The following is a 27,933-nucleotide window of genomic DNA, read 5'->3' as shown; positions in this document are numbered from 1 at the left end:
TTTTCCACCTGAAGGATACATAGCGTATGGCTTTACATCAATCTGTCAGAACTGTAGTAATAAATACTTAAATCTCTACCAATAGACATTTGATTTGAACAGAATTTTTTTTTTCTTAAAAACAAAACAAAAAAAATATGATAAACTTGCTGATAGAACAAAGAACACACTGGAACGAAAAGATGGATTTCTGAAAAATGGCTTTTGGTAAAACCTAAAAAATACATTGAGAACATTTACAGGAAGTTGGATGTATATATATATATCAAAGAATCGTTCTGTCGGAAAGAAAAAAAAAAAAACATAACAAAAAATTGTGACTATTGTACAAAGATGTATAATGCATGAACTGGTAAATACTTTGGTCACACTAATTGTCAAATAGTTCTGCTCTCCAATACATTATACCTGTGTGTTATACGCTTTATAAAAAACTATTTTTACAACCATTTTAACCATAGTATCACTATTACTGAAGAAGTGGTGAGCTCTGGTGGCCGAGGGCACCGGGTTTCCGTTGAGAATACGATACAATATAAACATTACACAAAAGTCTTAGTTCTCAATGTGCATTTGTTTGTTTTTACACTTTCAAGTCTGTACAACACCTTAAAATCTAAGTAAAAGGAAAAAAAAAAAAAAAAAAAAAGTTGCTGGTCCTGATCCCTTGCAAAGTTAGTGCAGCAGTGACTGGCGTCGACAGGCTCCTGACAAAATCCTCAAGTAACTCCACTTGAAATCCCCCCCCCCCAAAAAGGTAGCAGTCTGCAATCTTCAGCTAAAACACTAGGGGATCACACATCATACTGGGCCGTTGCTGGACGCTCCGTCAGACGAGATCTGCTCGGGTGTTCTGGAGATGGTGAAAGGGGAGAAGAAAAATACATAAAGATTTAGAGTTAGAAACTACCAAAAATAAAACTATAAACACGAGTTAAAAGGCTTTGTACATGTAATAGGGTTTTTTCCCCCAATGCCTGTAATAGGACTATGCAAATAGTTTTCCATTGAAGGAATAAGAAAACTTTGCAAACAAATGCAATCAACTCTGAAAATTAGTTGTTTTTTTTGCATTTGGGACTAATATCCATAGGATAGGAGATAAGTCTTGTGCCAGGACTCGTAGTTATACAAGTTGACTTGATAGACGACAACTTAGGCCGACTGCTGACGAACCTGTGTTGAATTGATCCTACGGCCTGCACACATTGCAGAGGCAAAGTGTCCTTGCATCATTCAGAAATATGATACAAGGACTCCCTGTCTACTGGCTGAACAACAAACAAAACCCCACTATTACTCACTTCTGTTCTGGACTGCTACTGTTCAGCTGTGAAACTGGAGGATTTTCCATAGCAGAATCGAAGTTCTCCACAACATATTTACAGGCCGAGTCATTAGAGGTAGACAATTTCCCTTCCTCACTGCAAAAGGAAGAAACATGAAGAAGAAACATAAGCGGCAAGAATGATAATATCGTAACATAACAGAACACTCATGCACTGGGTGCCGATGGTAGGAGGGATTTGATGAAAAAACAAAAAAATTGTAAAATAATTGAGAAAATAAAAGTAGAACTTTCTCTGCACATTGTAAGAATAGTCACAACATAATGAAGTGTATTCCACAGATGCAATGAAGGAAGGGGGGGGGGGGGGTGGAAATTAGGGAGCTTTAGGCATACAGGGAAACATATGGAAGACCTGCAAGGTGAGGATCTGTAGAGATACATACCAATAGGATTTCAGCACTCTGAAGCCAATAGTGCGCAGTGGAGAGGGAAAGGAGGAGAAGCAGGCATAAACACAATGCTACATAGTACCAGAGCTGCTGAGCGATGCAGGAAGAGAGCAACTTATTACTACACAACCATCATTCCCTGCCGCCGACATAGCAAACCCAGAAAGACCCAATCAGAGGAAAGGATAAAGCTGGCCATACACAAGAGAGAAGGCTGGGCCTGATCACTGCAAGGAGATCGCCCAACTATGTATGTGAGGAGTCTTCCCTACAGATCCTAAGACTAAAAGGGATAAGAGCATGTAAAAAGGGGATACAGGTTGTGAGTCATGATTACAAGGGTCCTGTTTGCATGACCAATTGACGAGCAGCAGTATACAGAAGGCTGATCAATCTTTTTGTGGGCAAAAATGTATGTACCGTATTTTTAGGACTATAAGGCGCACAAAAATACTTCGATTTTCTCAGAAATCAAAAGGTGCGCCTTATAGTCCAGTGCACCTTATATATGAACCGTACTGACAGACAACAGCTGCCTTGAACTGTGCACAGGTCTGCCACCTGCTGGTCATTCATCCTTATAATCAGGTGCGCCTTATATATGAACTCAGACGTTTTAGCAGGCATTTATTGATGGTGGGCCTTATAGCCCGAAAAATACTGTAAGTGAACAGGAGCTGCTCCTGCAGTTATACAGCACGGCCACTACAAAGGGCAGTGCCTTACGCTGGCCCAAATAGCTGAATTGTGTGGGGGCAGGTGATCACATATTAAAATGACCCTCTAAACGGATAAAAGCCTTCCAAATGTGTAGAATCAATGCATGAGCTTTGACTTGAAGTGGTAGGTGTAAGGTGCATATACCGAGCACCAGCTCAGGGTGAGCTAGTGCCGGTTCTTACTTTCATTAGTGTCCTAAACCAATGTATTGCAGTTTAAACACTTTATTATTTAGGAGCTTCGACGCACCAAGCGCGCGTGACATCACCGGCTCTCCTTCACTTCCTATGCAAGGGCGGCATGGTGCGCCGAAGCTCCTTCGGCTGTAAAGAATAAAAAAGTGTTTAAACCGCGATACAGCGGTTTAGGACACTAACAAAAGTAAGCACCGGCACCAGCTCACCCTGAGCTGGTGCTCGGTATATGCAACTTACACCTACCACTTCAAGTAGTAGGTTTCCTTTAAACCCAATTTTGTTCAGTCTTGCGTATACTATACATCTGGTGCATAGCGTAAACATATAGCTGAATCTCTGCGAAGGAATTTAAAAAAAAAAAAAAAAAAAAAAAAACCAAGCAAGGCCTGCACACTAGGCTTTTCGTGGTCTGATTAGGTTTATCTAGTAGGAGGTTTCATTTGATTTATCCATGAATTATTGTGGACTCTCCTGCAGTCTAAAAACATTGGGTACAGACTTCACCAGTTATACCATGAGAGGGAGAGGGGGTGACAAACTTTTCTGGAAACAGTCTGGGTGGGGGGTACTTGCCTATAAAATTTATGCAAAAATGTAAAATATATAACCTTAAGGCCTCATGCAGACCAATGTAAAACTGTGAGCTAAACACAAAAACATGGCCCCAGCTGAGGTCTATTGTGTTCTGTAACCGAGATTAAGTTGGTCCTATTAGGGTTCCAATTTGTGGAGTGGACACTCAGCTCCTGGTGAGATGGGAGGATACAGGAACGCTCCCTCACCCATTACTGACCGCGTCAGGCTGCCCAGCACAATAACTGCGCAGTCACACTTACCTTTTAAAAACCGCAGTCTCCGTTTTCGCATCAACGGTAAGGCTGAGGGTTTCCTTCATGCTGCCATTCATCACAGTTTCTGTCATCTGATCCGTATTCTCCACTTCCTCTTCCCCATCAGAGCTGGCGTCCATCGCCACAGTAACTATTAGACGGTAGGGGGAAAAAACTGTTTTGACCATCTTCTACAAAGCATTTAACCAACTACACATTAAATTGGCCAAGACATGGGAATTATAGTCTACTGTACAAGATTTTTTGGGCTCGACAATCAATTATGCAGAGTTTATGAAAATGAAGACCCCACCACTACACAACATTTCCTTGCATCTTTATTTACTTTCAGTCTGTGCAGATGCATTCACACTCAGGGGATCCATGGGTTCTGTACTGGTTTCCATTTCCACAGGGGAGTTACTTCTTGCATTGTCCTTTGCACTGTAAGATAATATATGTATACATTTATGTACTGTAAATATAATGGGCACCATCATATTTGCCATTTCTTTGCCAATCCTTTGCAACCACAAGAAGAATACGTCAGCTCCCATTCAATAAGATCCAATCTGTACAAAATTACAAACATGTGTCCCCCTTTGTATACATTAGAAAATGTGAGTTTAGGAAGATTCAGGATTTAAAGAATCAAAACTAGATCTCAACTTTTCTCAACTGACCCAATGGATGCGGAGAAGTCTGTGAATGAGGCCCAGCCAGTTTCTTTAGCTGACAGCGGCTCTTCTGTGCTCCATACATCAGATCCCACTGAATCCAGGCCGGCTACATGTGCCGTTTCCATTGGTATATCAAAGTTTGCCGGCCAGTTACTTGCTAAAAAGGAGACAAACAGAAATAATAATTGTGACATAATAATAAAGACATCAGAATTTAAAAAGCATCAAGGGGGATCTAAGGTTATTAGCTATGCTTAGCACCCTAACAATGAGCATTCTTCATACCAGATGGGTGCCCACTGTTTTATACAGCAAGGACCACTGACACCCATCATTATTGCAAACAAACAAGGGCTGTGACAGCAAGGGGCTTTCCAGCTATAAAACATCCCCCCCTGAGCTTTTGTATAGCATTAGAGGCAAATGGTAAGTGGGGCAGATCACTGGACGAAAGAGGTCAGAATTAGTTCTTTAATTTAAAGGGGTCTTAGCACTGAGACCCACTAATCAGCAAGTTCGACCCTTTCTAAGGCCTAACTTTAGCTTGTGGGAAAACCACTTTCAAGCAATTAGATATTGACAGAAAATAAACTACTTTTACTGTCCCCCACCCAATAGCATCTACCGAAGTTCAGCAAATTCTCCAAGTCCCTTAAATCCTGTGGATCATATATTCAATATACTGAATGTACTACAGTGCATTATGCCTATGATGACTATATATATTGACGGCCAGTCTATTAACTGGGGAAAACTTAGGGGTGTTGGTGGTAGCGCTTTTTTCCATTACTACCGACCATGGCATCTAAGGGCTTAAAAGAAAGTTCTATTATGGTATCTTAGGGCACCATGATTCACCTGTATATGTACATAAGAGGTTAAAAGTGGCAGTGGTGTTTTATAGCTCTGAATCTGTGCCAATCCTGCGTTCAGAACACCCTGATAAAGTGTAATGTCACATAACTCATGCACTTACCTTCATTGGCATCAACCTCCATCTTGTCCTCCGGGTTGGCTGTGCTCGATTCAAATATTCCCTGTTTGGCGGAGTCTTCCTCCTCAGAATCTGTGCTCTCTTCGCTGTCTGTGCTTCCTGAGCTATATGAACAATGTACATAGTGTGAGATTTCAGGCTTCATGTTCAAACTACTGCTACAAAGCCACAGGGAGACTTTATTCTCGTGCAGCACACATTGTGGGAGATGGCTCTAGAATAGACTTGCACAGAGCTGTAAGTTTGCCAAACTGGATATTTTTAACGATCAGGATGTTGCATTAGCTCGCAGAAATTATCTTCATACTTTAGAGGCCGTTTTGCCCCAAATCAGGTAACTGTATGCCTATGGCACCATTTAAGGCAGGCCCCAGACACTATAGATGCTTCATGCATTCCCTAGTTTATGCCTTTTTTTGGCCTCCCTCTGGACCCACACCTTACAATTCTTAGTTTGGACTTGACTGACCTTTTCCAACCTCATCTCGCATGATATTATAACAAATGAACCTGGGACAAGTCAGATCTATATCAGGAATCCCTGCAGTGACTCAGACCAGACTTGCCATGCAATGTATCTGTGTTTGCGTTACGTTGCTTACCTAGATCTTCTTTGTGTATCTTGGGGGAAGGCGAGGTTTTTCTCCTCCCAGATATCTTCCTCGTCAGATCCTCCATCATCAAATTGCTGTATTCTTTCCTTGCAGCAAGCCTCAAACAAGGCGATGTTTGCCTGATTGTGGGGAAAGAAAAATTAATATTCTGTCTTTTATAAGTGACCACACACTACGCCAATCTGAAAAGTGGTGGATATTGCTCACTTTACAAAATATGACCAGTTTAAAGAAAACCGGTCACCCACATCTAGTCTCCTGAAACTGCAGGCCCTACCTTATTGTTGTGACCTGTGATGCATGAGGATGTGGAGAGGAGTCTGTGTCTCCTGTAAATGGTAAAACGAAGCCCTGTATTTTATCTGCACTGAATGCTATGAGGCGAGTCAGAGTAACCTCTGCAGCAGACCAGAGTGTTACACACAGCCCGGTCTCTGCATGTCCCCCATGTAAAGGGAGCTTTCCCTGTGCAGGATAGAGTAACCCCTGCAGCAGACCAGAGTGTTAAACACAGCCCGGTCTCTGCCATGCAGAGGTAGAGCTCTATGTGCATGGTTGAACAATTTAGGAGGAGAGGATGTGCCAGCCTGACTTCATAGCATTAGCCTTCAGCATGAGAAAAATACAGGGGTCCACTTTATAATTGAATAAGGTAGGATCTGCAGTTTAAGGGATTCTGTTCGCCTTCAGTATGTCAGAGATACAATCTGTGGACGTAAAACACTGAATTCTTTTTAATATTGTCTCCTGGGCTAAAATGATAGAACAGGTTATAGCTGATCTATCAGTACGTTATCAATATTCTTGGCTTGGGAAATCCCAGGGTAAAACCTTGGGATAAAACCAGTCTTGCTTCTCTCCACTGATCCTGAGCACTTACTGCTGCATTCAGACCAGTGACCACATCTAGCAGAACAGCAGCCACAAATCTCTTAACACTTCAGAGTTGCCTTCAACTCTGACCTTATGATAAGTACAAGGTACAAAAGTTTAATAAGCCAAATCATACTTACGCTTTCATTTGCGTTGAGAGAGAAGTTAATGTCCGAGACGCGGTCAAATGAGACACTGGAATACAAAAGAGTTGTATGCACAACCAAGCAAATAAAACACTGCAGAGAGGAGTCATTGTAGCCTCAATATCTGCAGCACCTGAGCTACCAACATCAAACCTTACATGGTGCGACACTGACTATCCTATACCCCCACATCCTGCACCCAGAGGACAAACTATAGACTTCCATTGTGTCACTGCTGATTGCACATTTAGTTGTAGGACACAGGAAAAAATGTATTCAGTGATTCTGCCCCAAGCTAAAAAGCTGTACCTCTGCTGGTCCTGTACAGATGAAGAGTCCCCAAAGCTTCCGGGATGTGAATTACTAACCAGGCGTGTTCAATGCAGAAAAAGAATAATGGCCGGAAGAGACTCTGGTCCAACAGACTTGGGCCAGGTTCACATTGCGTTTAACGGTCTCCATTGTAAGGCTACGTAGGGCTAATTCCCGAGAGAAGTGAATGGAAGTCACTGATTGGCTGAGGTTTTGGGTGTCTGTTATATGGACAATGAGGTCACTGTACTTTCCAGAAATTGTATCCAATATTCGAAATGGTGAAAGTGTGGCAATTTCCAAAATTTTGGTGCTATTTTCTGTAACAGGGTTCAACTCCGGGAATAACTTTTTTGTTTTGATAGTTTTGGCATATAGTGATGCAGTGATTAACACATTTATATCAGTTCTTTTAGACCTTCAAGGGTACTTTAACCCTTGGGTGTCTGATCACTTCTACTTTATTAGGCTGAATGACAGGCACAGGAGTTTAGTATAGACTCCCGGCTATCATAGAAAGCAATGCGCCCACCGCCCCTGATGACCTCACAGGGGACAGGATTAAATCCAGTATGGCCCCCGGGATGTCTCCAGCAGCTTGCCATATGCCTTTACATGGTTAACAGCCACGATTGGTGCCAGCATCAACCGCCAGCATTGCTGGTGGGTGTTTGCTGTCATATGCAGCAAACACCCACCTGGTACGGAGAGGTCTCACCCTTTAAACCCTCTCCATCCTCCTGCTCCCGACGTGCGCCATACTACTACGGTGCACGTTTGTAAGGGTTTAAAATACATCATCATCAAAATCCATCATGATAAACCAGTGGCACTTACTGTGGCTGGAGCTATGAGTGATTGCAGAGAGCACAGAGCACAGCAGTGTGACCTATGATTACACAGAGCTCCAGGGACAATACATAACACTGGTGTGGTAATCTTATTATATTTTTTTTTTTTAACCATGGCCTCCTGACTTCTAAAATCAAACTTTTAAAGTTATGCTTACGAGATTTGAAGGTTGTTACCCGAGTGCCACTATACCCTCACTGTTAGACGGTCTCCTCCTTTGCTTCCTCAGTACTCTCCCCACAAAGTGCTCCAGCACAGTGTAACAGCCTGTGAAGATATTGCACGGAGGGCCTCTGGTAACAACCCCCAAAGCCCTTTTGGCTCCTTAGCATAATTTTATTAGGTGATTTTAGAATGATGCAGTCCATGGACAACAAATATAAAAAGATGACCAGTGTCACGGTGCCTGTATGAGCAAGTGTCCCTGGTTTATCATAATGGATTTTAATGGTACCAGAATAATAAAGGTCACAGCTGGAGTAGCAAATTCTTAAGAATGATCCGCAAAGTGTTGGGTTAAATTAATGGAACAAACTTTATACTTGCATGTTAAGAAAATTTTTTTTTTACTCAATTTTAATATAACCCCATACCTGCACCAGTAATGTGAATGCTTTAAAAGATTTGTGCAATACCCTCCACCATCTACCCAATCACAGAATCCAATGGCAGTGAAGGAAGAGGTGGCACGAAGGAGGACACAGCCATTAGTATGGTTAACAGCTATGCAGCTTTTTAGCAGCGTTAAGCTAGGAAACCCAAAACCCCCAAATCACCCAAATCAATTTACCACACGTGGATTAGTAATTGTGATTCTGATGCAAGCTGAGAAACCGGTGCAAAAGCAAGAATCACCAGACCCCCTCCCCAAAGCCAGATGTTAAATAAAATCACGACACAGAGTCATACTCACTTCCCAATGTCATCTTGGTCGGCAAACTTCTCATCATTGAAGCCAAACTGGTCAATAAAATTGGACGTCATTTGTTGCATCTGATAATCAGAAAAGGCCTGGCAAACCCAGGACCAACGACAGTGGTATAACATATATTCTAGACTGCTCCTGAAACAAGCTGTTCATTAGATTGGAGAATCAATGTGATGCTGTGGGCAATGGCTAAGAGGCTCACTGGGTGTCCTGCTGTGTCCCAATAGCTTATGGAACAATAAGCACAACTATATACCATAGTAACTGTATAATCATTACAGGTTAAACGCTGGGAAACTGCAAGCAGCAAGACCCTCATTTATTCACAGCAACATAGATGGGATTTCTAGAACTCCCACATACTGGGGGAGATTTATCACTGCTTCTGCGCTGGTTTCTGGTGTAGAAAAAGGGATTTAATCACAATCATTGCGCAGTGGGAGCTGGCATAGTTTTGCCCGCCAGCCTAGGCTTCTTGATCCATCTGTTAAGGCCGCTATCTTATGGTAAATTTCCCCCCGTATGCGCATGTGCATGTGTGTATACGCAAATGAAAGATTTACAATACATCTGCTTTTGTATTCCCAAAATAATGCCAATTAAATAGGGGGAAAAGTTTGAACATCTAGTGATTTGCAAGAATAAAAGAACAGAAATGTAGCCAAATAAGGGAAGGCCTCATTATCCAAAATATTTTGGCATTGTTAAAGGGTTTGTCCACTTTTAGCAAATAATTTGTGTAATGTGTGTGTAATGAAAAGTTTGTTTTCCAATATACTTTCTGTATCTTTTCCACAGTTTTCCAGATATCTGCTTGCCGTCATTCCGTTTCCCTATAAACACCGGTTGCTGGTCATGTGATGTCACACAGGTGCACAGCTCGTTAGGTTGTCTCCTTATAGCACAATTTGAGTAATTTGAGCTTTGTTCTGTGTGACATCACATAACCAGGGACTGGTGTTTATAGGGAAACGGAATGACGGCAAGCAGAGATCTGGAAAACTGTGGAAAAGATATAGAAAGTATATTGGAAAATTGTATCAATGTTTTGCTGAAAGTGGAAGACCCTAAATTAAATTTAGATACCAGTAACCATGTTCAAGAAAGACTGGTGTGACTTTAGTGATGTTTTCAGCCCTACTGGAGCCAACAGAGCTGAGAGATACAAGCTCCCTCCCCTTGTTGTGTATCTGGAGCATGTAAAGTGTACAGCAGTCTAACACATCACAGAACATGACATCTGTCCTAACCTGCTGTATGGAAGAATCCTGTGAGAATCCTGGATCTTTGAACTCTATTTCATCATCACTGGAGGAGTGGATGTGCCGCGTTGTCACCTAAGAAGACAAAGTTGTAGTCACACATGGGGGCTCACCTGTAGTTTTGAGTTCATGAATGTCTTGTTCTGCTCTCCATCCCAGAAAAAAATGCCTCTGAGCAGAGGACTGCTCCACAATGTGTATTTAAGGACTTGAATTATCTTTAGTAGTTATCTGGCTTGTGTGCCTTGTATATGCTTATTTAGGATCCAGTTTAGTGGCTGGCATCAAGGACTGAAGCTCAGCTCCCATTCAACTGTATAAGAATGGAGCTGCAGTACCTTTTACTGACCACTACACAGAACAGAGCTGGATTTCAGTCTCTGTTCTCTGTATACAGGGATGAGAAGATTATTTAGGGTCATATATTATCAAAATTATTATTTCAGAAAAACCTACAAACAAAAAGAAAATGTAATAAGTGCAAAAACCTACTAGATCTACCGTGTTCCTTTTGTTTGTTTCTCCTAAGGAACTCGTGCAGAAAGACTCCCATTTTTCCTGAGCTTCAGTTGGCAGTTCTGCAAAGAAGAAGAAGAAGAAGAAGAAGAAGAAGAAGATGAAGCATTTGTTCTGGAGAATTGCAGCGGAGGACCGTAGTCTCTGCCTTCCATGAGGCATCTGCACTGATCTCACACCGAGGACCTGTCTTATAGGCAAGTTAATAATTTCACATATGTGAAAGGCACCTTTAAAGAACCACAAGTAGCGGCTGTTAGCTAGCCACAAATACAGTAGCTAACTCACAGCCACGATAGACGAGAATTGTGCATGGGCACTGTGCCACAGCCGGGCGGCCGCTCCGCAAGCGATAGAGCAGGTCCTATTCCTGCCCTGATATGTGCTGTGGCCACTCACCCTTCACCTCTCCTTCCATCTCACGGGGCTTTTTGAACTCTGATATTAATCACCCAATAAGCCAATTAACTGCTCTAATGTCAAGTGGTTGGTGCCAGACTGTCTGCTCCAGCCTGGCAATCCTCAACTGACGCCAGGGCCGAATTCGCATACTGGATATCCAGGTTCATCTATAAAAACAAAGACCAAGTACCTTTAATTAGTTGATGTGCTAGTGTATTGTTTGGCCCCTTTTCAATACTGTGGACTATACAATTTGCAATTCTTGTCAAGTGTCCCATGTATCCGTACCGCTGTCCTCCTTCTGACCTACAGCAGAAAATAACAGCATGTATTATACACAGACAGCTTCACATTTAAGAAAAAATATGGGATTTTTTTTTTAACATAGAACAGCAAACTGTTACATAGTAGTAAGATATATATAAGAAGACAAGCAAAATAAAGTCTGGTACGCCTCCAAAAGGTGAACTATGGAACAGTTTAAATTGACATGTTCCATTTTTATTTTGGCAACCATAAGATGCAGATCGGAGCAGGAAAATAATGCTTCCGGAATAAAGTGGCAACAATACCTTGAATCTGCTAGAACATTTTACTTTGTGTCCACATTTATGGTCTTCATACATGGCCCCCAATGATGGGGAACAGGCAGACATCATGACATGAGTGGAATTATTCTAAATTAAAGTACTTACTGTCGCTTTTCATTCAAGGCCCATGCTTCAAGTATTCTGTCTATTAAGTGGCATTTCAGAAAGAGCTGCAAAAGAATCATAAGACATGATGACATTGTTGGGGCCATTAATCCATTCTAATTGCACACAATGTGAATAGTGAGGCGGAGGAAACCTACATGTTTTAATAAGATGTGTTCTCCTACAGCGTTCTGCTCGCTATTCGTGCTTTCTGTATTCTCACAAGGACTGGCGAGAATCAGGGCGATGCAGATTTCTACTTGCGTGTGAAGAAAATTGTTCCACGTGTATTTGAAAAACATATCCTAAACGAGAAAAAAAAACAAACAAGAATTTACATAAGAATACATAAAACTAACGGTAGTGGGGTGTTCCTGTAACACCGTGATAGATTATACTTCCTGTCTATGGTGTAGGTAACTTTTGGAAGGTACTGTCCAATTGGTCATCCAATAATACAGAAGATACGAATTAGGGTACATTCACACCACCTATGTTCGCCTGAGTGAACATACAGCTGCACAATGGAGAAGAGGAGGGGCGAGTGTTGCTTATCCCTCCCCTCTCAAACACTACATATTACACTACATATTACACACTGCACAGAAGTTTCAGGAGCTTCATGAAAGCAACTGCAAAGAGTGACTCTGGCTCTAATAGCGTTGTCTCGAGTATGAAACATGCAGCTGCTTTCACCCAAAAACAACGTCACCCCTGACCATGGCCAGCCTCGCAACCACCTTCATTCATTTCTAAACACTACCGTCGGTAAGGAGAGGAAAACCCTTTAAAATAAAGCAGCCGTGTTTTTGAACCTCTGGACAGCCTCTATAAAAACCAATTACAACTTACCAAAATGACGCCTATAGTGTTCAGCTCGATGAGATCCATATTGATGCTACGTGTATTGGTCTGTAGTAGACTGGCTATAAGTCTGATGACGTGTAATCGGGTGTTTCCTACAGGCGGATCTAATACTCCCCATGTTGTCTTCATCACGTCCGTCTACGATAAAGATAAAATGGGGTCAAACAAAAATGTACAAGGATACGATGAGCAACAACCATTTAAGAGGGGAGAAAAAAAATAGTTACTTTTGGGGGGTCAAGAAGGAGCTGGTGAAAGGATGGAAGCTTTTCCTGAATGGCAGTCAGTACTGTTCTGTTAACCGAAAAGGCAGGATGGTTGAGGCCTGGAGGGCACAGGTCTATGTGACCTTCAAATCTAAAAAACAAAAATAAAGAAAAATCACTTTTGTTTCTCAGCATTCACATGTAATGCAAGTTTTACAGTGACACAATCTTGAGAATTCAAAGACCCCCATCCAAACATACCTCCCCCCTGCCCCCCATAATCCTCTCCCCAGTCCCTTTCAATATATGCTAAATTTATATTAAACAGTATGTTGGAAAAGTTGTACTAAATGATCCTAAAAGATCTGACCTCTTACCAAATAAGAGGTCGGATCCACACATCTCCTGCGCTGGCAGTCGGGTATATTCAGGAGGTGGCCAGCGCTCCTCTCTATGCTCTGGCCAACACTCCTCCACCAGGCCTTTGTTTCAATTTTCCTGTGCGCAATTGTATCCAGTGTGCAAGCGGTCTCAGCGGGGGACTTGTCAGAAGCCATCAGCATTGCATACACTGCGCAACTGCGACCAGCTTACTGGGCCACGCAAACTGGCAGCAGCAACGGCCAGGCCGCACTTACAGGCAGTGTCTGCGGGGTGATTTACGGTGCACGCACCGGTCAAATGTTTATGTTTACTATCTGGCAGAGCACAAGTTCTCACACTGGAATCAGAAAGCTGTACCTACACAACCACATGATCTGTAGTGACATGAGACCAGTGACATCAAAGCTGATGGGATTTGGAGAAGAGGAGGTGGTGGTGGTACAGTGGATGGAATAATGGCTGCCTAATACTGTAATCACACCCTGCATTTGCAGGACAATAAAATGCAAGTTATACAATGATGGTACAACAAAACTTAGCAGGTAGGAACTCTGATTAATAGCAGAAGCATGTGGTGTGCCCCGAATGATGTGAAATTCTGGTGTGACAGGTCCTCTTTAACCCCTTAACGCTGAAGCCACTTTTCACCTTCCTGACACGGACCATTTTTTAAAATCTGACATGTGTCTATTTAAGTGGTTATAACTTTGGAACACTTTAACATATCCAGTTGATTTTGAGATTGTTTTTTCGTGACACATTGTACTTCATGCTGGTTGAGAAATTTAATAAATATATTTAGTATTTATTTATGAAATAAATGGAAATTTGGCAAAAATTTTGAAAAAAACTATGTTTTCCAAATTCAAAATTTTCTACTTTTTGGAAAGTTGGTCATAGCACTAAAATAACTTGATAACTAACATTTTCCATATGTCTGCTTTAACTTGGCATCATTTTTCAAACATCTTTTCCTTTTTTTAGGATGTTAGGAGGCTTATAACTTTAGGTGCAATTTTTCAGATTTTCACGAAAATCATCAAAACCTACTTTTGGAGGGTCAATTTAGTTAGAAGTGACTTTATAAGGCCTACATGACAGAAAACCCCCACAAATGACACCATTTTAGAAACTACACCCCTCAAAATATTCAAAACAACCGTTGGGAATTTTGTTAACCCTTTGAGCGTTTCATGAGCGTGAAAGATAAATGAAAGTGAAATTAGAGAAATGTAATTTTATCTAACTATAGATTCATTGAACACTAAAATTTGCACCTTCACAATGGGTTAAAAAGGAAAATGCATTTTACAATGTTGAGGGCAATTCCTCCTGAGTATGCCACGAACCATTTTGTCACTGTACCCTGCTGTACGGGCACAGGGGGGCACTTGGAATGGAAAGAGCGTTGTTTCGTTTTTGCAGGGCAAATATGGCTGAAAAAGTTTTCATGTGTCAGGATGCATTTGGAGAGCCATAGTGGTACCAAAACAGAGGAAAGCCCCAACATGAGACACCATTTTGGAAAGTACACCCCTTGGAGAGTTTAGCAACGTGTAATTTGTGTATTTTCCCCAACAGGTGTTTGATTCAATTAGGCCCCAAAAGGGAAAAAAGGTGAAGATTTTCTCAAAAAAGTCACTTTTACCCAAAATTTTTGTAAGCCACAAGGGATAAAAGATGAAACAACCCCATAAATGTGTAAAACTATTTCTCCTAAGCACAGAACTGCACTACTTTTGCATATAAAGTGTTGTATGGGTGCACAGTAGGGCTCAGAAGGGAATGAGGGGCTTTGGCCTTTTAGAAGCCAGATTTGACAATAATCCTTTACATGTGTCAGGATGCATTTGGAGAGCCCTAGTGGTACCAAAACAGAGGGGAACCCCAACAAGTGTCACCATTTTGGAAAGTGCACCCTTTGGAGAATTCAGCAAGTTGTAATATGTGTATTTTCCCCTACAGGTGTTTGCTTCAATTAGGTCCCTAAAAGGAAAAAGGTGAACATTTTCCCAAAAAAGTCACTTTTACGGCTAATTTTTGTATCCCATAAGGCATTAAAGATGAAACAACCCCAAAAAATGTGTACTAGCATTTCTCCCGAGTATAAAATTGCCCCACACATGCAAATAAAATGTTGTATGGGTACGCAGTGAAGCTCAGAAGGGAAAGAGGGGCGTTGGCCTTTTAGAAGCCAAATTTGACAGACATCCTTTACATGTGTCAGGATGCATTTGGAGAGCCGTAGCGGTACCAAAACAGAGCGGAACCCCAACAAGTGTCACCATTTTGGAAAGCACACCCCTTAGAGAATTTAGCAAGGTGTAATATGTGTATTTGTCCATAAAGGTGTTTGATTTAATTAGGACTTAAATAGATAAAAGGTGAACATTTTCTTATAAAGGTCATTTTACTCCTAATTTTATATAGCCACAAGGGATAAAAAAATGTAATAACCCCTCAAAATGTGTAAACCTATTTCTCTCAAGTGTAGAAGTACCCCACATGTGTATATAAAATGTTGTATGGGCGCACAGTAAAAGGAAAGGGGAATGTTTGCCTTTTAAAAGCCAAATTTGACAGAAATATTTGGAGAACCCTAGTGGTATAAAACAGATAAGAATCCGAAAAGTGACCCTAATCTTTGAATGCACACCCCTTAGAGAATTTTGCAATGTGTAATATATGTATTTGCCCCTACAGGTGAATGATCCAATTAGGCCCGAATCATTAAAAAGGTGAAAATTTTCCTATAAATGTCACTTTACCCCTATTTTTTGTAAGCCACAAGGGATAATATATTAAATAACGCCAAAAAAGGTGTAAACCTATTTCTCCCGAGTGTAGAAGTACCCCACATGTGCATATAAAATGCTTTATGGGCGCACAGTAGAGGAAAAGAGGGATGTTTGTCTTTTAGAGGCCAAATTTGTAAGAAATCCTTCACATGTGTCAGGATACATTTGGAGAGCCGTAGTGGTACCAAAACAGAGGAAAACCCGAAAAGTGACCCTAATTGTTGAATGTACACCCCTTGGGGAATATAGCAAGGTGTAATATGTGGTGTAGTGTAATACACGTGGTGAAATGAGCATTTAGAACATACAGGTGGTTTCCAAATATGATGTGCAATGGAGTCCAAGATGGAAATTGCAATTATTTCTGGAAAGTTCAGTGCCCGTTATGTGGCGCCCCTTATGAAATAATGGAGGGGTATAGGGAGCAACGGGACATAACAGTTGTTACAATTATTCATTTTACCGAAATTAATTCACAATAGGTTGGGCGTGAATTGTGAATGTCTAGTGTATAAAGAGGTAGAATATACCAAGGGACCAACTAAACTTTTGTCACTCTGGAGGTGTCGCAGGTCTCTTAGTAGTATATAGTGTCCATCCTTAGTATATAGTGTCCATCCTTAGTATGTAGTGTCCATCCTAACTCCTCTTTTGGAACAGACTCTTTATTGAGTCTTACCATTAGAAGCAGCAGAATTCACCGGGAAAATGCTGTCCTGGCAAAACACAGGAACATCTAAACCAGAGGTACTGGGGCCCGTCCTTCTTGTCCCAATATTAGTTTCCTAATATCTTCCTCTTGAAAACGGAGAAATGATACGGCAGGACATGCACATTGGAACAGCTCGTAAGAGTTGTACAGCATCATCTGAACAATGTGCACAGCCAGCACTTTTGTACCAAATCTTCGTTTTAGTAGGGAAATTATCACCAAGTGTTACTCTTATTCACCCTAGCGATGCCCATTGTGACGAATATTGCTGCTTTTGGCTGGACCAAATTGACCAGCAAATAGCGGCAAACATGGACAGAGGGGGGCAACAAAACCCCTCTGGACCGCAAGGCAAAATTAGTGGCTGTCAGGAACAGCCGCCACCCTGCCCCGATCACCGTGTCTGCAGACATAGTGACCGGTATTACTGACGTCATAAGTAAATTCGCTTCTATTGGCTCGTCTGAATTGATGAGCCAATAGCAGCGATAATAAACTGGGGGGGTGTGGGGGCGACGTAACCCTTCTGGTCCATGGGGCAGGATGGATGGCTGTGAGGAACAGCCGCCGTCTTACCCCGATCAGTGAACAGCCACCGTCTTACCCTGACCGGTGTTGGAAAGTCACTACCCGCCGCACCGTGCTATAACAACGCTCGTTGGGAATAGGCTATACAATCTTTATTTATTTTTTAAGCAATTTAGACAAATAAGGGCTTATTTTTTGCGAGACGAGATGCACTGTAAAAAAACCTTAATTTTAGTGGGTTTTTAGCTTATTGAAGAAATTTTATTAACTTTTTACGTGTGGAGGAAAATAAAATCATCAATTCTTGTTTTGGATTTTTAGCATTTTTTTGGGGGGGTGTTCACTGTAGCATAACAATAATATATTATCTTCATTCTACGGATCACTACGATTACAGTGATACCTCATTTATATAGTTTTATTTATATTTGTCCAATTTTATTGAAGGAAAACTAGAATAGAAAAAATTGCATTTGTTTTAGTATTGCCATTTTTATAGCAGCATAACTATAGTATTTTTTGGTTTACGGAGCTGGTTGTAAGCTTATTTTTTGCGTGACAAGTTGCTCTATTTATTGGTATCATTTTGGTGCTTGTAACTTTTTCGGATCACTTTTTAGAACATTTTTTGTAAAGCAATTTGATAAAAAGTTTTAATTTTTGGCAAGTTTTTGGGTTTTTTTTTTACCATGTTCACCGAGCGGGTCCAATTATGATTAGGATTTATTGTACAGATTGTTACGGACGCGGCGATACCAAATAAGTGTTTTTTTTTTTGTGATTTAGTGTTTTTTTATACTTTATTACTTGTGTAAAGGGAAATGTGGTGTTTGGGGGGACTTTCACTTTCTTTTATTATTTATTTTTATTGTAAAAAACTTTATTTATTTATTTTTCCTTTTTTTACAGTTAATGACATCTTAGCTTGAACAAGTGATCTTCTGATCACTTGTTCAAGCTTTTTTACAGGTTACACAGTGCAATACAGATGTATTGCACTGTGTAATGTAAGACACTGAGCATGCTGCGCATGCCCAGTGTCTTACAGCCGCGTCCTGCCAGGAGGCAGGGACCCGGCACCGAGAGGAGGATCGCGCAGCCCCGGGCACCGGCAGTCCCAGGGCTGCGATCGGAGGAGCGGACCCCCCCGGTAAGCGCCGCGGGGGGGTCCGATTCAGCTTTAGACAACTTTAAATGCCTCTAACACACCACGGTCAGCGCGACCGCGGCGTGTTAGGGGTTAACACCCGCGATCGGAGAAATCTCCGATCGCGGGTGTTAGAGGCGGGTGTCAGCTATAACATATAGCCGACACCCGCAGCTTCTGCATTTTGCGGGAACGCACCTCCCGCGATGCAGTACTATTACGTCAAATGTCGGGAAGGGGTTAAGTACCTTTAAATGGCTCTTGTATACATGTGTGCCCAGAACCGACACATAGGTATGAGGATTTCAGGTTTGGAGGTGCCACAACCCTGCCAATACATAGGCAGGCTGGTAGCTCCAGGTCAGCAGCTGTCAGAGGGAGTCATGAACTCTGCAGTAAGGTTCTAGAACCTGGTCATTATGTAATAGCAGCTGTAGATCCTGCCTGAACAGGCAATAGTTAAATGGGTGTAAGTTATTGACCAATGAGCTTGCTGTATTGTATACTGGAGTGTGATTGGAGAGGTGCTCTCACCTGACCAGGGGAAGTAATAAAACCCCTGTGCAGTGGGAGCACAGGCCTCTACCACCAGGTTTGGTCTTTGAGCACATGCTCTCACTACAAGGTCCAGACCGCATGGTCTTTACACAGGAACAGAGAGACAGTGCACAGTACACCTTCAGTGCTGACAATTATCCTAATCCCAGGACCAGAATCAGGAGACTCAGAGCTGCAGCTTCCACAGTTTGGGCACGGCTCCATCTCCATTATCCCAGCCTACATCTACTACCAGGCTGGTACACTATTCCTGAGGACCACTCCAGTACCAGAATCTGCTGTTGATCATTTAGGCCCGTTGCCTGCTACCTGTTCAATAAAGAACCGTGAGTTGATTTGCACAACGTTGCCTCCATCTGATCCCTGGATATGGCTGTTACCACCACGGGCTCCCCATCCATTACCCAGGGACCTATCTTACAGACACTCAGGGGTTGCCCGAGGGAGAACCAGTACATCAATCTCTCCCTCCATATTTCTTGCACACACCACCTGCTGGAGAGCTGCCAGGCTGTAGGTCAGCCCTCCGGTCCCCATACCAAGCACCGTAACATCAGTTCACTAGGCCGCAAACGCCAGCCTCTCCTCTATTCTGGGCCCCGGCTGCCTCCAGGCCCCAAGGAAAAGGCTAGGCCCCGTGGGGAATGTTGCAGAGGCTCCCCTCTTTATTATCCCTACAGGAAAGTACCAAACTTTCTGAGTAGTTTGGGTGGTCATGGACCCCCTAGAAGCCATGGGCTCTGGGCTGATGCCCTTATTATAGTCCATTGATGGTTGTGATGGTCAATATCCTTGCCAAGATCAAGAGTGGCCTGGATTCCTTCAAAGGCAAAAATCTCCCATCGTGGAAATTCGTTTTCTGGAATGGGATAATTATCCTGGGATTTGGGGATATTTGGAGTCTAAAAAGGTGTGTTTTTTTCTACCATCTATGGGTTAACTGCCATCAGCTTGTTGGAGTTATTTGTCTACTCTGGATCATTGCTGTAGTATTCTAAAGTGGACTTTTTGGAAGTTTATATTTTTGCAATTTTTTGAAACAAAACAAAAAGAGATGCACCCACAGACAAAATCTGAGTATCTGTTAAGGAAACAGCGGAGGACGGAGCTTCATGTAATATAAATCTACCAGCAAAATGCATCAAAATAAACCAGGGACATTACTCAACTTTTATCATTATGCTAATGAGCCAGAAGAGCTCTGGCTTAACAGGTTGTTCAAAGGCTTCTCACTGTACAGGAGCTAAAACCTCGTGCTGCAGTGAGATTACTGCAGGCAAAGTGAGGTATAATAAACCAGGGTCACATGATGTCACAACACAAGGGGTTAATGCACACAGATGTCACAGCACAGAGGGTTAATACACACACTGATGTCACAGCAGAGGGGGTTAATACACACACTGATGTCTCAGTACAGGGGGGTTAATACACACACTGATGTCACCACACAGGGGGTTAATACACACACTGATGTCTCAGTACAGGGGGGTTAATACACACACTGATGTCACAACACAAGGGGTTAATACACACACTGATGTCACAGCACAGGGGGTTAATACACACACTGATGTCACAGCACAGAGGGTTAATACACACACTGATGTCACAGCACAGGGGGTTAATACACACACTGATGTCACAGCACAGAGGGTTAATACACACACTGATGTCACAGCACAGGGGGTTAATACACACACTGATGTCACAGCACAGAGGGTTAATACACACACTGATGTCACAATACAGGGGGTTAATACACACACTGATGTCACAGTACAGGGGGTTAATACACACACTGATGTCACAGCACAGGGGGTTAATACACACACTGATGTCACAATACAGGGGGTTAATACACACATTGATGTCACAGCACAGGGGGTTAATACACACACTGATGTCACAACACAGGGGGTTAATACACACACTGATGTCTCAGAACAGGGGGTTAATACACACACTGATGTCATAACACAGGGGGTTAATACACACACTGATGTCACAATACAGGGGGTTAATACACACATTGATGTCACAGCACAAGGGGTTAATACACACATTGATGTCACAATACAGGGGGTTAATACACAAACTGATGTCTCAGCACAGGGGGTTAATACACTGATGTCACAACACAAGGGGTTAATACACACACTGATGTCACAGCACAGGGGGTTAATACACGCACTGATGTCACAATACAGGGGGTTAATACACACACTGATGTCACAGCACAGGGGGTTAATACACACATTGATGTCACAGCACAGGGGGTTACTACACACACTGATGTCACCACACAGGGGGTTACTACACACACTGATGTCACCACACAGGGGGTTAATACACACACTGATGTCTCAGAACAGGGGGTTAATACACACACTGATGTCACAACACAAGGGGTTAATACACACACTGATGCCACAGCATAGGGGGTTAATACACACACTGATGTCATAACACAGGGGGTTAATACACACATTGATGTCACAGCACAAGGGGTTAATACACACACTGATGTCCCAATACGGGGGGTTAATACACACATTGATGTCACAATACATGGGGTTACTACACACACTGATGTCACAATACAGGGGGTTAATACACACACTGATGTCACAATACAGGGGGTTAATTCACACACTGATGTCACAGCACAGGGGGTTACTACACACACTGATGTCACAGCACAGGGGGTTAATACACACATTGATGTCACAGCACAAGGGGTTAATAGACACACTGATGTCACAATACGGGGGGTTAATACACACATTGATGTCTCAGCACAGGGGGTTAATACACTGATGTCACAACACAAGGGGTTAATACACACACTGATGTCACAGCACAGGGGGTTAATACACACACTGATGTCACAATACAGGGGGTTAATACACACATTGATGTCACAGCACAAGGGGTTAATAGACACACTGATGTCACAATACGGGGGGTTAATACACAAACTGATGTCTCAGCACAGGGGGTTAATACACTGATGTCACAACACAAGGGGTTAATACACACACTGATGTCACAGCACAGGGGGTTAATACACACACTGATGTCACAGCACAGGGGGTTAATACACACATTGATGTCACAGCACAGGGGGTTACTACACACACTGATGTCACCACACAGGGGGTTAATACACACACTGATGTCTCAGAACAGGGGGTTAATACACACACTGATGTCATAACACAGGGGGTTAATACACACACTGATGTCACAATACAGGGGGTTAATACACACATTGATGTCACAGCACAAGGGGTTAATACACACATTGATGTCACAATACAGGGGGTTAATACACAAACTGATGTCTCAGCACAGGGGGTTAATACACTGATGTCACAACACAAGGGGTTAATACACACACTGATGTCACAGCACAGGGGGTTAATACACGCACTGATGTCACAATACAGGGGGTTAATACACACACTGATGTCACAGCACAGGGGGTTAATACACACATTGATGTCACAGCACAGGGGGTTACTACACACACTGATGTCACCACACAGGGGGTTACTACACACACTGATGTCACCACACAGGGGGTTAATACACACACTGATGTCTCAGAACAGGGGGTTAATACACACACTGATGTCACAACACAAGGGGTTAATACACACACTGATGCCACAGCATAGGGGGTTAATACACACACTGATGTCATAACACAGGGGGTTAATACACACATTGATGTCACAGCACAAGGGGTTAATACACACACTGATGTCCCAATACGGGGGGTTAATACACACATTGATGTCACAATACATGGGGTTACTACACACACTGATGTCACAATACAGGGGGTTAATACACACACTGATGTCACAATACAGGGGGTTAATACACACACTGATGTCACAGCACAGGGGGTTACTACACACACTGATGTCACAGCACAGGGGGTTAATACACACATTGATGTCACAGCACAAGGGGTTAATAGACACACTGATGTCACAATACGGGGGGTTAATACACACATTGATGTCTCAGCACAGGGGGTTAATACACTGATGTCACAACACAAGGGGTTAATACACACACTGATGTCACAGCACAGGGGGTTAATACACACACTGATGTCACAATACAGGGGGTTAATACACACATTGATGTCACAGCACAAGGGGTTAATAGACACACTGATGTCACAATACGGGGGGTTAATACACAAACTGATGTCTCAGCACAGGGGGTTAATACACTGATGTCACAACACAAGGGGTTAATACACACACTGATGTCACAGCACAGGGGGTTAATACACACACTGATGTCACAGCACAGGGGGTTAATACACACATTGATGTCACAGCACAGGGGGTTATTACACGCACTGATGTCACAGCACAGGGGGTTACTACACACACTGATGTCACCACACAGGGGGTTACTACACACACTGATGTCACCACACAGGGGGTTAATACACACACTGATGTCTCAGAACAGGGGGTTAATACACACACTGATGTCATAACACAGGGGGTTAATACACACACTGATGTCACAATACAGGGGGTTAATACACACATTGATGTCACAGCACAAGGGGTTAATACACACATTGATGTCACAATACAGGGGGTTAATACACAAACTGATGTCTCAGCACAGGGGGTTAATACACTGATGTCACAACACAAGGGGTTAATACACACACTGATGTCACAGCACAGGGGGTTAATACACAAACTGATGTCCCAGCACAGGGGGTTAATATACACACATATTAGCATAATGTTAAATGTTGATAAGGAAGGAGGCCATGGATAACACATATAAGAAGATTACTATAAGAAGATTACCACAATCACACTGCCTGGATCTATGAGTAAGTGTCCCTGGTCTATCCATGCTTGATATTGATGGAATACTCCCATTAAGTACCTAAATAGTTTTCTTTTTTTTAAAACTGCAGAATATGACGGTGCTATATAAATAAAGATGTATTATTATTACAAAATATTTTCTGGGTTTTTTTTCACTCTTTTCTGTTAACTTCCGAATCCCAGGTGTTTCCTTCATCGTTTTCATATTGTCTAAATCTAGAATGTAGACTTTTTTTTTCATTCTTATATGGATTGAATAGATGTGTCCAAACCATTGACGGGTCCTGTGGGTAAGGGATTGTATACGACGATTGTAAATGAAAAAGATGTGTGTATTATTATCAATGAGAGGAAGGAGGATAGGGGAGGGGGGTAAATAAAGAGAAGGAAAAAGAGGAACTAAAGCCCAATGTGCAAATATATAGTAAATATGGGTGAAAACGGTCTAAATAGTAACTCATAGGGGGAGAATTATCAGGACCTGTACACCAGTTTTCTGGCTTATTGAGCAATTATTGACTACTAGACATGGCTGCACTAATAGAAATTGTACCCCCTAAACAGGCTCCATGCATCCCAGACTATCAGCATCAATCGTAGATGCAAGGTATATAACACAGCTGACATCCCGCTTTCATGCCCGCGCTTGTTCTTTACTCTTATCATGGGCACATAGGCCCTTAGATGCCATTGTTAACCCTTTCAGGACCTTGCCCTTTTTTGTTTTTTCATTTTCATTTTTTACTCCCCATGATCAAAAATCCATAACTTTTTTATTTTTCCATGTACAGAGCTGTGTGATGGCTTATTTTCTGCGTAACAAATTGCACTTCATAGAGATGGTATTGAATATTCCATGCTGTGTACTAGGAAGCGGAAAAAAAATTCCAAATGCAGTGAAATTGGTAAAAAAACGCATTTGTGCCGTCTTCTTGTGGGCTTGGATCTTACGGATTTCACTGTGCGCCCCAAATGACATGTCTACTTTATTCTTTGGGTCTGTGCGATTACGGGGATACCAAATTTATATAGGTTTTATAATGTTTTCATACATTTAAAAAAATTAAAACCTCCTGTACAAAAATTTTTTGGGGGATTTTGCCATCTTCTGCGCTAATAACTTTTTTATACTTTGGTGTACAGAGCTGTGGGTGGTGTTGTTTTTTGCGGATTTGGTTGACGTTTACAATGTTATCAATTTTAGGACTGTTCGACCTTGTGATCACTTTTTATAGAATTTTTTAATTTTTTTAAATGACAAAAAAAGTGCCATTTTCGACTTTTGGCGCGATTTTCCGTTACAGGATTAAACGCAGTGAAAAACCGTTATCATATTTTGATAGATCGGGCATTTTCGGACGCGGCGATACCTAATGTGTTTATGATTTTTACTGTTTAATTATATTTATATCAGTTCTAGGGAAAGGGGGGTGATTTGAGTTTTTAGGATTTTTTATTATAATTTTTTTTTTTTTAACTTTTTTTTATTTTTATTTTTAGTACTTTTCAGACTCCCTAGGGTACTTTAACCCTAGGGTGTCTGCACGATCCTATCATATACTGCCATACTACAGTATGGCAGTATATGGGGATTTTACTACTCATACATTACAATGTGCTGATAGCACATTGTAATGCATGGGTTAACCCGAAGTAGCCTCGGGTCTTCGTGAGACCCGAGGTTACCATGGCGACGGATCGCCGCTCCCCGATGACGTCACGGGGAGCGGCGATCCTCGAAAAGATGGCGGCGCCCACGCGCCGCCATCCTTTTGAAGCCGCCAGCAGCATTGCCGGCGGCGATCGAGGTGAAAACACCCGCGATCGGTGCTAGCACCGATCGCGGGTGTTACCGGTAAGCCTTTGCTGCAATATGCAGCAAAGACTTACCGGCTATGGAGAGGGCTCAGCGCGTGAGCCCTCTCCATGCACCCGCGGCCGACCCGTGACGTGCTATTACGTCACGGGTCGTGAAAGGGTTAATGCAGACAAAGGCACTTAAAGGAAACCTGTCAATAACTAAACATCACAGTATAACTATCCCTATATTGTTCCCACCATGCCCTTAAAGTTCCACAATCCATGAATAAAGTTGAATCACCATCTATGTAGATTGATATTCTTCTAGCTCAGCCACGACTCCTGGTCCTGCTTTCTCTTTGCTTGGCACTGCTACATCATTCACCCCTCCCTTAGGATTGATAAAGATGTTGGCTGTCTGTGAAGAGAATCCCGGAGGAAGGAGGTTAAGAGAGAAGCTGACTGTATGTGACTGGCTGAATCCCTGAGGAAGGATGCTAAGAGGGAAGCTGACTGTATGTGACTGGCTGAAGAGAAATCAGCTGGTAATGGCTACGACCTCGCTCCGACACCCATTTTGCATGTTAACACCCTGAAACCCTTTGGCATGGATCGCAGGTGTCACTGGTTGGGTACCCAAACCCGAGCAGTATTCTAAAATTTAGGTTCCACCAAACTCAAATTTTAACAGGTCCGCTGATCACTAATTATAATAAACTAATCCAAAGTTAAGCAAAAATAAAAAAATCCAACTTATATAACAACTATATATATAATAAAATAGTAAGACTGAGCATTTTTTTAATAGGTCCAGTGTTTAAGGACTTGAAAGATAAAAAGGATTACAACTATACAGTAATAACCCAGTAGGGGAAGACTGGAAAGATGGTATTCTGGAAAATATTTGATAAAAACTCATTTCAAAGCAGAAACAAATTAAAACGGGAACATGAAAAGACAAAAAATACCTGATAAAAGTGTGGCCTACAACAACTTTTGGGAAGTTGTTGGACTATATACAATGATTAAAAGCTGAAGTCCTGTTTGTCAGATATGGCTTGTTCTCTGACAACATTGCACAATCCACAACAGAAAAGTACAGAAAGTTCAGAGAGATGGGAGCAACTAAGCAGCAGACGTCATCCCCGGGATATCCTCATGGTAAGGGCAGGGCTGTAAAAAACAAAAAACAAAAGACACATGCAGAACACATAACAGGCAGGTACAGATGTATACGGAAAGGTAAAAGTCCCAGGACTCCCTTTTTTTTTCAAAACAGAAAGCAAAAATGACATATCTGATATCCCACAAAAGTAATGGATCAGAGGGGCCGATCATTTAGGCTATGTTTGGAACATGGCCACCCATCCCCACCCCCACAAACATTATAGGGGACATCTATGCTCCCCGAATAGGGACGCAGCTACCACTACAGCTCAGGAGAGGTGAAGGGGCTCAGCCATACACTAAGCACTCAGGATCAGGGGTAGTAAACCCCCTGGACCACTGCGGACGATGACGTAAGGCGACCGAAGTATAAATGGTACTCGGTTTTCACCAGAGCCGGCCGCAAAACGGGTTGGACTTGTTGTGGCTTGGTACCACCAGATCGTTCCACAGGTGCGACTTTGTCCGAGGCGTAGTGCAGAATTGTGTGGCAAACTCATGGTCAGGGACAGGCAGGAGGACAAGACAGGCAGCACAGCACGGGATCCGAGTCAGGAACGGAATCGAGGTCACAACGTAAAATCAGGATAATCGCAAAGGGCTTGGAATATAGCTTTCTCTTGGGCATTGAAGCATAAAGATCCAGCAGTGGACACAGGAAGGGGCAGGAATCTATCTGGGCAGGCGGTCAAACAGCGCCAATTATCGGCGCGCTGGCCCTTTAAATCTTGAGGTGACGGGAACGAACGCGCTGGACCAAGGGGAACCAGGCCGCTAGAGCCGGGAGAGGTGAGTTAGCGAGCAGGCAGCCTCCGGGGCATGGTAAGGTACACGGGTCGCTGGAGCACCCGTGGCTGTGACAAGCACTCACCTCTTATATGTGATATAGGGCAGTACATATATTTTTTTTATATATTTATATATAAATTGTTACTATGGAGATTTGGAAAAGTTTTTCAGGGTAGATCTGACAAGAGCCGTTTTTTTCCCGTGTGTTTTGCCACTTATGAGTAACAATGGCTTCCTACCTGTTTGCCCAGTGATTGCCCTCTTTCTCTGGATGTCCTACTGCACAGACGTGCACCCCGAGTACATCCATCTGGCATCTGCAGTTTCCTTCCCCAA

The 27,933-nt window shown here is 42.5% G+C and overlaps 1 protein-coding gene across 1 annotated transcript; it reads right to left on the bottom strand.

The window, feature by feature from the left end:
- LOC140070256 (serine/threonine-protein phosphatase 6 regulatory subunit 3-A-like) lies at positions 1-27,907 on the bottom strand. Its single transcript, XM_072116608.1, has 17 exons — positions 27,837-27,907; positions 12,856-12,985; positions 12,614-12,766; positions 11,920-12,066; positions 11,762-11,826; positions 11,257-11,372; positions 10,641-10,726; positions 10,137-10,223; positions 8,872-8,918; positions 6,789-6,843; positions 5,764-5,894; positions 5,144-5,265; positions 4,171-4,324; positions 3,834-3,931; positions 3,494-3,638; positions 1,305-1,424; positions 1-853 (listed from the first exon to the last, which is right to left on the bottom strand). The coding sequence occupies exons 1-17, from the start codon at positions 27,905-27,907 to the stop codon at positions 802-804; spliced, it is 1,779 nt and encodes a 592-aa protein (XP_071972709.1). The 3' UTR covers positions 1-801.
- Positions 27,908-27,933: the final 26 nt, after the last annotated feature.

This window comes from Engystomops pustulosus, chromosome 7, assembly GCF_040894005.1.
Source record: "Engystomops pustulosus chromosome 7, aEngPut4.maternal, whole genome shotgun sequence".
Classification (NCBI taxonomy): domain Eukaryota; kingdom Metazoa; phylum Chordata; class Amphibia; order Anura; family Leptodactylidae; genus Engystomops; species Engystomops pustulosus.
This window is presented reverse-complemented; position numbering and strand designations above follow the sequence as displayed.

Coding starts and splice junctions, on each gene's coding strand:
- LOC140070256 (XM_072116608.1), bottom strand. CDS start 27,907: ATGGATGTACTCGGGGTGCACGTCTGTGCAGTAGGACATCCAGAGAAA. Junction 12,067..12,613: donor ACACTATAGGCGTCATTTTG/GTAAGTTGTAAT, acceptor TTTCTCGTTTAG/GATATGTTTTTCAAATACAC. Junction 10,224..10,640: donor AAAGGAACACGGTAGATCTA/GTAGGTTTTTGC, acceptor TTGTCTTCTTAG/GTGACAACGCGGCACATCCA.